Source organism: Podarcis muralis, chromosome 7, assembly GCF_964188315.1.
Source record: "Podarcis muralis chromosome 7, rPodMur119.hap1.1, whole genome shotgun sequence".
Lineage (NCBI taxonomy): Eukaryota > Metazoa > Chordata > Lepidosauria > Squamata > Lacertidae > Podarcis > Podarcis muralis.
The window spans coordinates 45,616,148-45,632,376 of NC_135661.1; the positions used below are offsets into that span (position 1 = coordinate 45,616,148).

At 41.8% G+C, this 16,229-nt stretch overlaps 1 protein-coding gene across 2 annotated transcripts in view; it reads left to right on the forward strand.

Moving 5' to 3' along the window:
* The window catches only part of PSKH1 (protein serine kinase H1), a 30,943-nt gene that overhangs the window by 2,763 nt on the left and 11,951 nt on the right, over positions 1-16,229 (forward strand). For both annotated transcript variants that reach the window (XM_028739718.2, XM_028739720.2), the window contains exon 2: positions 2,470-3,488. In XM_028739718.2, coding sequence (XP_028595551.1) covers positions 2,568-3,488 — 921 coding nt within the window. In that variant the 5' untranslated portion in view covers positions 2,470-2,567. The remainder of the gene's footprint in view (positions 1-2,469; positions 3,489-16,229) is intronic.

Below are 16,229 nucleotides of genomic sequence, written 5' to 3' on the forward strand. Positions count from 1 at the left end.
TTAAAAAGACATTTGAAGGAGGAATAAAAATTAAATATGATGACAGGTACCTTTAAGATGAAAACAGGAAAACGTGAGGTGCTAACTTTTCTCACAGCATTCATAAGGAAGAAAAGTGTGTGTGTGTGTGTGTGTGTGTGTGTGTGTGTGTGTACACCAGCCTTTCCCAAGCTGGTGGCCACCTGATAATTTGGATTGCAACTCCTGTCCTCCCAGACCATTGTCCACATTGACTGGAGTTGTTGGAGCTGGAGTCCAAAATGTCTGGAGGGCATTAAATTAGGGAAGGTTAGTTGCTTTGACTTTGCAGTGTGAAGAAAATGTGCTCATCATTTTTTAAAGATTATTTTGAAAGGCATGCTTCTAACACACTGAGTAATGCCACACTTCGGATAATTTTCCTGATACTTTTGAATGCCAATTGTGCATGATTGATGTTTGTTACAGGTGCTTTAAATTGACAAAGACATGTGGTAAGCCATCAGCAGAGGGTGGAATGTCCTCTACTCTGCAGTTGGCTTCCCCTTCTACTTCTTGAGCCTTAAGATCATTCTCGTCCTGCGAATGGAGGTTTAGGTTTAGCTTTAAAGAGATTTTTAGGATTAAATGTTAGCCTTTGAACACTGACTTCCTTAAGCTTTTTGTTTTTTCAAAAGTGGAATGCTGCATTTCTTTCTGACATGCCTTTAAAATTCTGTTGTTTAGCTGCTCTTAGTAGATGGGATTCTCTTACGGTTGCTCAGGTTTCATGTACGTTTGAGGAAAGGTAAAATATACAATGGCAAAAGATGTTTGAGAAGATCCAGCAGCTTTCTAGTACTTTCCATTGAGTAGCTTGAGTTTAGACATCTTTTCCTCTCTCGTGGACCAGAATGGGAAAACTCAGACTGAGAAAGTGACATAATGTAGGCAACTTACCAAACTCCTGTCCAGCATTTTTTTTAAAAAAATAATAATCTTCAAACACTGTAAAATCAAGCAACCTTCTGTGGTGTGTTGGGATATAGGGGTGCTTTTCTCTTTTGATAAAATGAATGGAAGGTCCTCATTTTCCAAAAAGCGAGCCAATTCAAGGATCTGTCTGAAAAAATGATGAGACTGGTAAAATGTAATTCTGGCACCTAAGAATTTATTATTCTATTTGAAACATTTGATGCTTAATTCCTAGGAATCTTAAATATTTTAAAACCCTGATAAGGAAGGTTATTTGGCAATTTAATATTAGCCCAGCAGCAGAAAATGCTAAAGCTTGTAATGGAATTTTGTACCTGTGTAATCTGTATGATAATGTTGATAGTATTGTTTGAGAGTCAACAGTTTCAGCATTCAGCATCTGCAACCCTAGCTCCAGCTGCTAGAAGGAACAATAGAGAAAAGAAGGTGCCAAACCAAACTGTAGGTCAATATGCTGATCAGCCAAACAAATAGACAAATACTGAGTTCACTTGGAAATCTCTTGACTTCTGTGAAATTTACTTTTAGTAACTATGCTAAGCTAGAAGCCTTAATGCCTTCTAGTTATACAGCTGCTAGACTCCATTGCATTCCCATATTCTTTTTGCAGAAAACATTCGCTGTTCCAGCATCAATTTCCTGTCTTCAGCTTCATAGGTAACCTATAATTTGGGTGCAGATGCTCATGAAATGTGAGCACTTCATACCTGTGAAGTGATTCTGGTGACTTTCTTCCTTTCTCACAATATCTCTGCACATTTTTGGATGCAATTAATTAACTTACAGGTTTTCCTCTACTGGAGATTGTATTAAGGAAGCTCTAGCCAACTGGTTTTGGGAGGACTTGGGTTGATATATTGAAACAGTTTGAACTGTATATGTACTAAAAGTTATCTTGAGATGCTCAGAATTGTTGGATCATTTTATTTTTAACTTGATGGAGTTAGCACAGAACTAAGAATGTCTGAGTCTTGGCTTATCAGTGGAAGTACTGATGTTGTGGCATTTCTTCCTTTGGTTTCATGACAGAGCTGTGGTTTAAAGCACACTTACACTCCCCCTTCCTAATTATATTTTCTGGGAAGCCAAGTCTCCTGAGTTATATTAGAGATAATTTCCAAGTGATTCAATAAGCAGGAGAAAAAATTGAGGTTATTAATATGGTTCAACTCAGACATCACACAGAGGTATGGTTTGTGTCAGTCTTCCTCCAAGCTGGTGTCTTCCAGATGTTTTGGACTACAATTCCCATCAACTCCAGGGATGGTGGAAGTTGTATTCTAATGGGTGCCAGGCTGTGCAAACCATGGTTTGCAAATCTACTTCAAACTGTAGTTATTGATTCTGATTTGTTGGTGATCACAAACTGTGGTTTAAGAATTCAAATATTGCACTAAAACCTGAATTAAGCTTATGTGCAGAAAGGAGGGGGGCATTTATTGAATAAATATAGTATGCTCATCTCTCTCTCTCTCTCTCTCTCTCTCTCTCTCTCTCTCTCTCTTTCCGCTCCAGCTTCCTGGGATGTCGTGGAGATTGGAATTGTTCCAGACATGCTTGCTCTGGTGTTGCTCTGGGAGAACACCTTGATGGATGATTAGTACCATTCAGTGATGGGCTGTGGGACTAGCAAAGTACTTCCTGAGCCTCCCAAGGATGTTCATTTGGATCTCGTTAAAAAGGTGGAGCCATATACTGGTTATAAAACTGACATATATAAGCACTTCATCAAGGGTGATGGAGATGCCATCAAATCTGCTATCCCTTCTCCTCCTCGTCACACTAACCCACATGTGGAACAGGCAGAGCCTCGCAAGAACAGAGTGGCAAAGTACCGTGCAAAATTTGATCCCAGAGTGACAGCCAAGTATGATATCAAAGCCCTGATTGGCCGAGGCAGCTTTAGTCGTGTAGTACGGGTGGAGCACAAGGCTACCAAGCAGCCGTATGCAATCAAGTTAATAGAGACTAAGTACCGTGAAGGAAGGGAAGTGTGTGAGTCAGAGCTGTGTGTGTTGCGTCGTGTTCGGCACACCAATATCATCCAGCTCATTGAAGTGTTTGAGACTCAGGAGCGTGTCTACATGGTGATGGAATTGGCCACTGGAGGGGAGTTGTTTGACCGAATCATCGCCAAAGGTTCCTTCACAGAAAGGGATGCTACCCGAGTGCTGCAAATGGTGTTGGATGGAGTTAAATACTTACATACATTGGGCATAACTCACAGGGACTTAAAGCCAGAGAACTTGCTCTATTACCACCCAGGCATGGATTCTAAAATAATGATCACAGACTTTGGGCTGGCGAGTGCTCGAAAGAAGGGAGATGACTGCTTAATGAAGACTACCTGTGGGACACCAGAGTATATTGCCCCAGAGATCTTGGTCAGAAAGCCCTACACAAACTCAGTAGACATGTGGGCACTGGGTGTGATCTCATACATCCTACTAAGTGGGACGATGCCTTTTGAAGATGACAACCGCACCCGCTTGTATCGGCAAATTCTGAAAGGAAAGTACAGTTACTCAGGGGAGGTGAGTGTGTCAAGGTTCCAGCAAGGGAGTGCCTGTTGTGCCAGTGTATTCTGTGATGGTCTGAAATCTCTGGTCTCTACAGGAAACACCCTCATCCTTAAATCTGGAAGCCTACTGCAACCCTGGTCCTTTAAAAGCTACTGCTTTCAGAATATATAGTGTATGTTTTTTTGTTTCAGAAATTAGGCCCCCCTTTGCACAAAATGTCTTACAAGAAACAACAACAATGAGGTTGTCTGGGTGAAAGCAAAAGTAACAAGTGATTTCCAAGCAGTGGGAATCTCTGCCCCTGCTAATGGGAGGTGGTAAGGCCAGGCTTTTTCAGAAATGGAATTGAGAGTCATTTATCCATTTTTTGGAGATGTATTGCATTTCCTCTAAAGAAAAAAAAACCCTCTCAAAATGGTTTGCAAAGAAGAAAAATGTAAAAGAAGTATTAAACTAATACAAAAATTCTTATTTTTCTTACATAAATTAACATTATTTAACATTTTAGCATTGGAATGGTTGGCTTTTAAGCAGTTTGGGAGGCCTCACTCCTCTGGAAGATAGAAGAATGCATGGGAGCTCTGCCAAGTCTTTACAACAGCTTCAGATGGGATGAGTTGAAAAGCCATTCCCCTCTAGGAGTGCCTGTCCTCAGGAAAGATTGAGCTAAATCTAACTTCTGAGTCTTGTCTGGTGCTGTTCAAAAGACCAGTGGACCCTCCAGAAGTTGTTGGACACCAGCTTCCATCAGCTCTGGCTAGCATGGCCAATGGCCAGGGGGAATGGGAGCTGTTGTTTAGTAATATTTGGAGAGGCACACATTCTCTGGAGAGGCAATGCTTTAGAGGCTATTTCTAGGGGGTGCTGGCATGTATCAATTAAATCTGTCATTGTACTGCTTTGGTCTGCTTCATTGTGTGTCTTATGGTTATAGAAAGAAGAATATATGAATGTGGAGATAAGTTCTATACTTCCTTCAATAAGTTACACTCAGAAATAGAAATAATTCAACTATTGCCCCTAGTGGCATCTCAGCAAGAACTGAGCCAAATGTTTTATATGTGTAAGAGAGCAATTTTTCAGTCGGGGGTTGAGAAGTGACAGTAAAATAACTGACTGAAAAACAAACGAGGTACTTGCTAGTTCTCAGGCTGTGATGACATTTCAGTAATGGATGAAGAGTCCTTTTTATATTATTTGGGGTGTAATGTTCTAGATGCTAAATCAGGATATAAGTTGCTTTTGAAAACATTGAGGCAATTTTCATGGCTGTGCAGGTTTTGATAAGTCTTCCAAATAATGTGCAGTTGGTCACTCTTTGATTTGACTTGTAGCTTCTGTATGTTTGTGGCTGGGTTGTGTCAGGCAGTCAGATTTCACAAGCAAGTAGGTAACCTACAGTAAGTAGGCACCCCATTTATATTCTGTAGAGTAGTAGTAGTAGTTGTTGTTGTTGTTTATTTTGCCATGCCTGTTTTGCTTCCTGTAGACCACAGCCAGCGAATCCAGATGATCCAACTAGTTTCCCTATTTGTGAATTGTGAATGAATCTGACAGCTGCTATGTCCTGGCACTGATTTAAGCAACATGTTTCACAGTGTTTAGGAATGAGTGATAATCAATGGAGAAGTAGGTCAAAGAGCTGATAGCGGGTGGTAGGCTCCCAAGCTCCCACAACACCCCCCCCCCCCAATAATGGGTGTCTTGAAGAAACCATGCTTCTGCTAACCTGATAAATCTCAGAGAATCAGTTTTCTTCTTATCTTTTCTGGTGTAATGGGAAGAAATCAGCCATAAGCTTGTTTTATCACTGGCCTTCCAAAAACAAATTAAGAGAACTTTTATTACACAGAAATCCTTTAAAACTGCACTGGATGCAGCTGTGGCAAACTGAGTGTAAGATTGAGAATGCGGGAGAAAAAGGCTGCTACAGAAAGGCCCCTACCCCCCTTTTTTAGCTTTAACTCTGTGAAATGAACACACTTTTATCTGACAGTGGCACTCCCAAGAGGCATGTCTGTGGAGATCCGATCATAGAGTTATAGATTCGCCTGCAGTGACCCTCTGGGCTAAAGCATAAGAAATGTGCTTTTGAACCAGGGAGGAGAGTGTCTGCTAACATAGGCTCTCATAGAATTTCACAGGCAGAGAGCTTGCATCATAGAAGAATCCAAAAAAGGTTAGATGTTTTTCCTTCTCTTCCTATCCCCAAAAGAAAAGGTGTACTTTCCAAGACAAGGCTTGCCTCAAATGCTGAACTGAGATTGTGGAGTCCTATTGAGAGAGAGAGAGAGAGAGAGATGTGAAAGCTGATATTCAGGCTGACTTGTGAAGTATTTCCATTTTCTTGATGAGAAATGAAGAGAGCTTACAATTTGGGTTCCTTTCCTGGAGCAGTGTCTGTTTTCAAGAGGCTAGTAGGCAATTGATGGGAAAGCTATACCTTAATAGCTCATTTAGGTCCTGCTGACCTCAACTACTCTAATTATCATTCTCTGGCTCCTGATGGTATAGAGTTGATGGCAAAGGCATGGCGTTTAAGGCAGTCTGGGGATAAGTGACTTGGCAAGCCCTTTTGATGATGTTAGCTCCCTGGGTAAGGGTTACAATGCTTATCAAAGCTGGATCAGTACAGCCTATCCATCAGGAACTAATTGTGTTCTCCCCTGCCACCCTGCTCCCTGCTGCTCTTTCTTTGCTTTATCAGGGCTTTGCTAAATAAGCTGAAGGGGCTAGTTTTACTGTCAAAAATCCTACAGGTAACATAGCAGAAAACTTCTTCTACTGTTCTAGTGTTTCCATTAGAGAGGAGAGTTCACATGCTTTTCAGAAATGTATCCTGTCACTCTTTTGCATTTCTGATTTGATGCTAACAAACTAGAAGGCTTCCAACTACTTAAAAGTTGGAATTCAAGGGAGAAGTAGCTATTTGCAACTTGGCATAATATGTGGAGTACAGGTACTGGAGGCTGTTGGCCTGTGGGGGAAACTTAGTGCTTGGGAGCTGGTGTAGTGTAGAGGCTGATGTATAAATCAGGAAGTCCCAGCTTCAAATGTCACCTCTACCTTGAACTCATTAAGCTGCTTTAGGCAAGTTACTTTCTCACGGCCCTGGTTCTCCCATCTACAGTATGGGGGATAAAAATGCAGACTTAGGATTGTTGTAAAAATTACTGGAAAATATACATGGAACCAAGGACCTTATACCAAGTCAGGTGGTTGTTTTACTCAGTATTGTTCACAATGACTGGCAGGCAGTTTCAGGCAGGAGTTGTTCCCAGCTCGACCTGGAGATGCTGAGTATTGAACCTGGGACCCTTCTGCATGCAAAACAAATGATCTACCTCTGAGTTATGCCTACTTCTTCTTGAAAGCTTTGCCAATGTTAAAGTACTAAGACTTGCAACAAAATGTTGCAGTGTATCATCACCTTCGTAGAGGAATGCTCCTCTTCAAGGTTCCAATCAGCCATGTCTTCCACCTTGATTTTCCATCTTTTTGGGCAGGAGGTTATCTCCGCAGAGTCTTTGCTGCTGTTAGTGCCCCTGCTGAGTCAAGATCAAGATGTCCTTTGGTCACAACAGTGGCAGTGCTCAGGCCAGAGTCTGTTTCTGTTTCTAGTTGAATGCTACCATGTCATGCATCACCACAGTTCCCCATACCACTGCCATCCTGTTCCCCAAGCTCAGCTCACTATTCACATCATCTGGAACGATTCCCTCTCTTCCTACCGTTGTCTTGAAACAGACAGTGTAGTGCTGTAGGGAGTTACAGTCCTGGCAATCTCTGAGTGATATTTGCAATAGTGCATGGAGCCTACGTTTGACAGAGTGGCAGGCAAACAGTTAGTTGTTTTGCTATTATGTTCACCCATAATGGAAATCACTAGCTGCATGTCATAAGAAGAGGAAAGAGTCCTGTTGGATAAGGCCAAAGGCTCATTTAGTCTAGCATCCTATTATCCCAGAAGCAGGATATGAGTGCAGCATCACTCTCCCTACTTGTGACCTAGCAAGCTGTATTTAGAGCCTTCAACAATGAAGACAGAACATACCTATCATTGCCAATAGTCACTTATTAATTTATCTAATCTTGTTGTAAAGCCATGCAAGTTGATGGCCACCAATACATAATTGTGGGAGTGAATTCCATAGATGAACTATGCCCAGTGTGAAGAAGTACATTGCTTTTGCTGTGCTGAATCATACAACATTCAGCTTCCATTATGAGAGAGGGAGAAAAAGTTATCTCTATCCAATTTCTCCAACTATGCTGCCATGCATCTTAAATGCTGTCAGTCTGGCCTCAGTGGCTCAGCCTTTCAGCAGCCCCTCCTAGAAGGCATCATAAGAGTTGACTGGTACTCCGGCAAATAATTTTTGCATAGAACAACTTGGAAGTTCGTTGAAATAAATTGCATCATTTTTGTATCTTCATTTCTACTTGCCCCCACGTTCTTTGGTGCCTTTCGCTTGAACTTCTTCCGTATATTGTTTGTGTTTCCTGGCTGCTCTGTCTCTGTGCTTGCTGTCTTAGATCCAGAACATTGTAGTGGTTGGAGTGTCAGGCTAGGAGTGGGGAGAATGGAGTTGAAATTCTCACTGAGCCATGAAGCTCACTGAGTGCCCTTGAGCCAGTCAGTTACTACCGTATTTTTTGCTCTATAAGACTCACTTTTTCCCTCCTAAAAAGTAAGGGGAAATGTGTGTGCACCTTATGGAGTGAATGCAGGCTGCGCAGCTATCACAGAAGCCAGAACAGCAAGAGGGATTGCTGCTTTCACTGCGCAGCTATCCCTCTTGCTGTTCTGGCTTCTGAGATTCAGAATATTTTTTTTTCTTGTTTTCCTCCTCCAAAAACTAGGTGCGTCTTGTGGTCTGGTGCGTCTTATAGAGCGAAAAATACGGTATTTCTTTTGAACCCAGCTGACATCTGAAGAGCATTACAAAGATTATTATTAAATTTTTATACTGCCCTTCATCTGAATATCACAGGGCAGTTTACATTATAAAAACTCAAACACACATACCATAAAAAGAAAATAAAACAATGCCTGCCATCGATGGTTTGAAAGACCCTAGATTGTTTAGGAGAAGAGGGATGTTTTTGCCTGATACCTAAAGATAGTAACAAAGGTGCCAGGCAAGGCTCCCTGGAGAGAGCATTCCACAAGAGGGGAGATAAAGGGTCGGGGAGAAAACCAGTGTGGTGCAGTGATTAAACGTGTTGGACTATGACAGTGCAGTTCACTGAGTAAATGTGGGCCAGTCGGTCTGTCAGCCTAACCTACCTCACAGGGGAAGGGGAGAACCATACATGCCATGCTGAGCAACATGGAGGAAGGCAGGATAAAAATTTAACAAATCCTCTTTGCCTTGGCTTTTACTTCAAGATCTGCTTTTACTTACTAAAGAAGCCCAGTGGAATCTGCGGGGAATGTTTTAGAGGACATGTCTAGAGTTACTGGAAGCAAAGTAAGAATCCTGAAAACATACTTTGTAAACTTTCCTGATCATAATTTAAAAAGTGTAGGCTGCATTATCTGTCTTGAAAGAGTGGCTGAAATCTATTGTCATGGATATTTGTTGACTCGCTTGAGTAAATGGTCCACCAACGTCACACCCCTCCTTCCTTTTGCTTTGTGACTCACACCAGCTTTTATTCTCTGATGAATACCACCTTCAGATGGGATGAGGCTTAAACACCTTGACGCACAATGCACTTTGAAGGGTCGTGTTGCATATTTAGCCTGGAACACGATGTGGTGCATAACAGTTTCTGGTTGACATTAGCTTGGGTTAGTGTGAAATGGAGGCATACAGAATTATAAAAGGGAAAGGGAAAGGAACAGAACATAAATATTCAAAGACTGCCTTTGTATTTAAGCTCCTCCTAACACCATAGCATCTGCCTTCTTCCCATTTGACACTCAAGCTTAGCTTTTTGCTATGACTTCACCAAGTCAGCTTCACGGGACACAGTCCAAATAAAATTGGGATATCGTAAATATGTGTGATTTTTCCTCCACTCCTCAATGCAAAAACATGTTTACTCATGGGAATTGGTATCCCAAACATGTAAGGGCTGTGTGCCATGTGGGGATGCAGGAGGAGCAGTGCAAATAAAGGGGCAGTTTTTGCTGATGTCAGTGGGAGAGCATCTGCTTTGCATGCAGAAGGCCTCAGTTTCAGTTTCCAGTATCTCCATGTAGGACTGGGAGAAACCTCTTTCTGAAACCCTGGAGATCTGGTCCACACATGCAATATTGAGCTGGATGGACCAACGGTATATCAGTGTATGACAGCTTCCTGTGTTCTTGTGCACAGCCCTAAAAGAAAACTAAACATTCCCAAGTCTCATCTAAAAGCAAGCAGGAATTCAGTGCATGTGCATTCATCTCAATGGAAATTTGGCTTGCCTTTACTAGCAGGGATGTGTGTTTATGATGTTATGGTATTATTATTATTACCACATTTATTTATTTATTTATACATACATACATACATACATACATACATACATACATACCCTGTTTTTCCCCTGACAGGGATTCAAGGCAGCTTACAGATAAAATATCGTGCAGTCAGATATTTTGGTGCTAAAAATATTTATACTTTAAACATCAACTTTAGGCAGGCAGTTTGCCACTTTAACTTTTGTACCCACTTGTCAATCCATAACTCCCTGGATGGCTTACTATAACATATTCATAGCATATAACAAGAAATTATAGCCATAATAATAAAGTGCTGCAATCCTGTATTGACTTACCTGGCAATAAGCTCCACTGAACTCCGCTGCGTTTTCTTTTGAGTAGGATTGAACTACCAATGCCAGTAAGAGCCCAGAAAATTGAAAGTGATTTTTCTTTGACCCCCTCCATCACATTTGGCACTGTTACAAAAACGGTCCTGACTTTGGTAGACTTCCACCACACTTTGATAGTAGGGGCATTCAAGAGGTGGCTGATTGTAACAGCGAGGGAGCAGGAGGTCTTTTGGTTAATGCTTTTTCTCCATACATCCCTATAAATGACTGCACAGTTCTTCTGAGGCTTCTGAGGATTTGACTTTCCTGCAATAGTTACAGAAGAATGTTCCCAGCAGGAAACTAACCCAACTGAGACTGTAAGGTTGTTTCTTTCTTTCCATTGACTGATATACAGTATTTGATTTTCTTTTTGAAATTTGAAAGGTCTGAATGCCTGTTTCAAAGGATTATTCATTCCAACTCCCTCCTTACCTGTAGAAAGGGTGCTCGGAAGGTAAAATTCAATCTGATGTTTTCCATGCTTGGCCACACTGGCTGCTTCAAACATAACATGATGAACGAAATACATTCAAAGACAGCACAAATTAGAGGGCCCTTTGAAAGAGGTGTTTCACTTTCCTTGGTCCACTTTGTGCTTTTTTGGCTGGATGTGAAGATTTGGCTGTCTCCTTGGATGGTGGTTTGGAAGCAACTTTTGGATTTTTAAGATTGTCTTCCTAGGGGTCTTATTAGAACCACCCCCACCATGTGTGAGATGCATTAAATGTTGCACATATTTCCCACAGAGGCCTAAAATTGTGCGTATGTACAAGAATGAACAAACAAATCAATGAAAATTCTGACTGGAATAAATAGAGTCTAGAAAATTCAGCTTTTACTGAGAAGAGGAACTGTTTTTAAGTGCACCTGAGAGTTCTGTCTCCTGGAAGAGAAGAGAAATCCATTTACAGAGGAATGTGCTCTTGCGTCCCAGATGAAGAGAGCATTGAGCGAGTGTGGGTGAAGGCTCCATGTGACCTGAGGGGCCTCTACTTAAGAGACAGAGTGTTCTGGTCTCTCTCTCTCTCTCTCCCCCCCCCCTTTCTTTCACTTTTTTTCTTTCAAGACGGAGGAACATTGAAAAGAGCCTGAAATAGGCTGTCTCCATGCCTGAGGTGGAACGTTGAGGTCAGCCTGACAAATGCACACTCTATGATGAGGCTCAGAAGCCTTTTTTGCTCTGCCTCTTTTTCTTATCTCCTACACCTGACCTTAATGCAACTGTTCATCTCAAGCAGGGGTAGCCAACGTGGTGCCCTTCAGTTGCTGTTGGGTTACAACTGCCGTTATCCCTGACCATTGGCCATGCTGGCTGGGGCTGATGGGAGTTGGGGATCCAGCAACATCTGAAGGGCATCATATTGTCTATCTGCAGTGCTGATGTAGTTGATGTGGTTTTGTGCTGAGCTGTGTGGCTAACCAACTGGAGCAGTGGTAGAAACTTTTGCAGAATTAAGAACTCATGTAGCAAAGCCAACATCCTGCTTGGTTACATAGGGTGAGTGCAAATCTGCTCAAAGTAACCAGATATCCTGTAGTAAAGATGTTTCTTTGGGGAAGGGGAGAATGGACCTATATTTGGACCTCTATTGCAAGCTGAATTGTCAGTTTCTATGAATTACTAAGCATCTGTATTGTTTTCTGTAAAATGTCCACTTTCCATTATGGTGCATTAATTATAAACTTCTTTGAGTCTCCAGGTGAGTATTTTTCTCAAAAAACATTGGTACCTCGGGTTAAGCACTTAATTCGTTTTGGAGTTCCGTTCCTAACCTGAAACTGTTCTTAACCTGAAGCACCACTTTAGCTAATGGGGCCTCCTGCTGCCGCTGCGCCGCTAGTGCGATTTCTGTTCTCATCCTGAAACAAAGTTCTTAACCCAAGGTACTATTTCTGGGTTAGCGGAGTCTGTAACCTGAAGAATCTGTAGCCCGAGGTACCACTGTAAAGTGAAATAGTTTGAAAATCACACATCAAACACTTGTTTGAGATGGAAGCGAGTTCCTTGAATAATACTGGGACAAAACTAGTATTGCATTTGTTAAAATAAATGTGATTATTTAGAGAACGTGGAGAATATCAAATCAAGCATACAAATGCACACACTCACAAAGCTTCTAGCTCTGATTTAAATGTGACTACAATGCATTGTAGTTTATTTGCCTTCCGAAGGTGCTCAGTCCATTTAATAAAATGAGAGGGATAGTCTCCCATCAGAATAGTGGGAAGACTTCTTCTGCCGCATGAATCCCCTGAAGAGTAAAGAGGCTATCTCAGTTGTTGCATCCCTTTTAGACTTATTTGTTCACCGTCTTGACATCATAAATACATAGTTTCAACAGACTGTTAAAATACTTTGGGCTTGGGTCCCTTTTGACACAAGCCTGATTTGCCATGCTTAAAGAGAGAGCAAAATTTGTTGGCCTTACGTCACAACTGACTGGCAAGTTGTATAAGTAGACGACAGCAAAGTTGGGCTATAATGCAAATAATTCCATTTTCTCTCCCCCCCCCCCCCCCCCGGTCACAGGGCATTGCAAAACCTTGTGAATAACCCAAGCAAACATTCCTGGAAAACTAAAAAAAGAAAGAAACCAAACTAGTTTAACTAATAATGCATGTTTCTTTTGGTCACAATGGGAACCCACTGAACCCACCAGGCAATATGGTGAATCTGTTCAGCTGCATATGGAGCCAGCAGAAGAGCCTGTTCTTTCTGCCATACTAAGTCCACACATACAATGCAATTCTTTGGTGACATAGAGAGGCTTTTTCTTGCCATTTACACCAGAAGGAAAATTTCTTCCTTTTCTAATACAATATTTTTATCTTATAAAATACACAAAATCTTATCATAAATAAGTAAATATACAATAGATTATCTTGATACATTTGTCATGAATATAAACTGATGGAAGTATCCAAAAGACTCAACATCTGTAAATTATTACAAATATTCTGCTCCTCAGAAAATCTTGTATAAAACTGTTGTTACATTAATATTAAAATTTCTAAAGATTTATACATTCTCAGAAAAATGTTGCAACTGTGCCTTCTATTTCTGGGAGCCAACATGGTGTAGTGGTTAAGAGCGGTGGACTCATAATCTGGTGAACCAGGTTTGCTTCCCCGCTCCTCCACATGCAGCTGCTGGGTGACCTTGGGCTAGTCACACTTCTCTGAAGTCTCTCAGCCTCACTCACCCCACAGAGTGTTTGTTGTGGGGTGAGGAAGGGAAAGGAGATTGTTAGCCACTTTGAGACTCCTTAAGGGGAGTGAAAGGCGAGATATCAAGTCCAAACTCTTCTTCTTCTCTCCTCAGCTTTTGATATAATCAATCATGGCATCCACCTGGGAGATGGGCTTCAGGGGCACTGTTCCGCCATGCTTTCAATCTTATCTCCACGGATGGTTCCAGAAGGTAGCATTGGATGAGTGCTCCTTAGCCCGTTGGATTTTGAGCTATAGGGTGCCACAGGACATAATAATGTCTCTGGTGCTATTTAACATCTACATTAAACCATTGGGAGCATTCATTAGGAGTTTTAGAGTAGGGGTAGGCAACCTAAGGCCCAGGGGCCAGATGCAGCCCAATTGCCCTCTAAATCTGGCCCGTGGAGGGTCCAGGAATCAGTGTGTTTTTACATGAGTAGAATGTGGTGGGTTAGATGAAGGCTGCTCCTTTTCTGTGGAATAGCATTCCTTGTCAAGATATGGCAGGTGCCCATTATCTGCCCTTCCCAGAAACGAAGACTTTTTTGTTCTGACAAGCTATCCCAGCTGGAGAAATCCAACTCTTCTGAAAGCTACTAAAAGCAAAGCCATTTTCAACAAATCTATTAGTCTTTGTATTGATATAGACATAACAAACCCAATCAGTTTATTTTTCAACTCTTTTATAGTTGAAACCTTATTTAATCTCCAGCATTCATCATAATTTATTGTAGCTGCCATAACTATATGCACTGTAAGTTGAGAACCTACATTTTACTACATTTAACACAAACTAAGAGCAACTGTTACTGTAAAGACAAGAAGGTTTATTGAACTCTTCCAAAAACCAAGCAGACCTTCCCACCCTGCTTGCTCAAATATGTCTCTTATCATTCTGTCCAAGCTCTGGTTTATGTTTACTTTATTCCCACCACCCCTTGTGTGGTCCAGTCTTTCTGAGAATTGGTAGCTTTGTCTGTCCCTCTCCTCCTTTCCCTCCTGCAGTTCTGGGAGAGTGCCAGTCTGGAGTCCCCAAACATGCTTCCCAATTAGTTATTTGTTTGGACCTAAATTCTTTTCTGGAAGAATTGTGTGGTTCTGCTAAAACCTGAGAATCAGCTCAAGCAACCAATCAAGCATTGATTGGTTAAATGGTAAGCTGTTCAGACAGTTGGTTATGGGGAGGAAGCTTCCCGCTGTCAGCTGTTTGTAGCACCTGCTGATACTGGATTTGCCGGCCCAGCTATATAGATTCATGCCCAGTGGCTTGTAGCTTGCAGAGTTCCCATACTGTGGCATGCTGCACATGAGGAACGTCTCTCCTGGGGGAGCCTTTATTTTGAGATATTTCAGGAGATTGATTTCCAGAGTGATTGGGAAACTAACTTACAGCTGTATTATCCTAGACCAAAGGGGGTTCAAATCTTGTAGAGATTGCATGATGAGTACAATTCAAGAGATTTGTCTAGTTACGTGTCTGTCATCTTGAACTTTCTGAGATATATGGAGTGACATTACTAGTGACATCCAGATCTGATAATGGCTTAACTGCTTGCCAGTACCCACTTAAAACAAGGCAGCACAAAATTTCTTTTATATTGTTCATTTATCAAGGAACATCAGTGGATGCATCTGGAGCCCTTCATGGTCTAGTTTTGCATGATGTGTCAAGTCACCAGACTCTTCCTGTAGACCTGGATTTGCCAACCTCTTTGAGCCTGTGGGCACATTAGCAAACCAGAAAAATGCTTGAGGGCACCACACACATGCCACAACTCTTCCTCCCCGACTGTAGGGCCTCTAAAATTGTCCAAATGTCACAATTAGGTTTCAAAAAAGGAGTCTTATTAGCCAGAGGTAATTTCAGTGGGAGGATGGGACCTTACCATGCACCAGGGAAACCCTCTGTGCCTTTGAGCAGTAGTTGTTAGCAGTGATATGTTGCTCTCCTGGCTTCCCAACACTGCATGTCACTGCCAGTTACTGAGAGGGAGAGGGGCAAGGCATTGGGAGCTTTGATGCAGTGCAGGCACAGTGGTGGAACCAACCTGATGCTACTCCAGGGGAGCAATACTATTAATAGCAGAGCAAGTGACTATGTGTAGGCAGTCAGCTGAATAAACCCATTAGGGCTAGGGCTAACTTAGCCAAGGCCAGTGTTTCTGTTCCCCTTCTTCCCTTGTGGTTCTGTACTCCCCACCCCACCCCATCCCATTCCTTGCTATATTGCTGTTTTCACTATTTATGATATTGGTGTTGCTTAATAACCGCTTCAGAAACCAAACATTTAGTTTGGCTGAGCCAGTCCAGTCTCTGGCAAATTTATATCTAGTTATCCTTGCCCTGATTTCAGAAATGGGCCACTCTGGTACTCTTGCAGCAGAGAGTCTATTATAGCATTTTAGGCTGGGCGGTGTACGTTTGTGTCTCCACAAATTTTGATTGCATGACTTAAAATCCTGAGAATCTCCTCTCCCTTTTTCTTTAAATGCCTGTTTCCAGCCCTCAAGGCAGCAAAGAGAAGCTTGAAAGTATGTGGGCAATGCCTGTATACTATCAAAAGAAATTGTGGGGAGCAAATGGAAGAGGATTTGCTGTCAGCAGGGTTTCTGTGGCCTACATAACTTCTTGCCTTTCCCCATGACTAGCTGAATAACTTCTATAAATCTTCTAAATTTGCATAGTCTATGCATATTGCAGTATCCAGTATTTCTTGGTGTTGAATTTGAT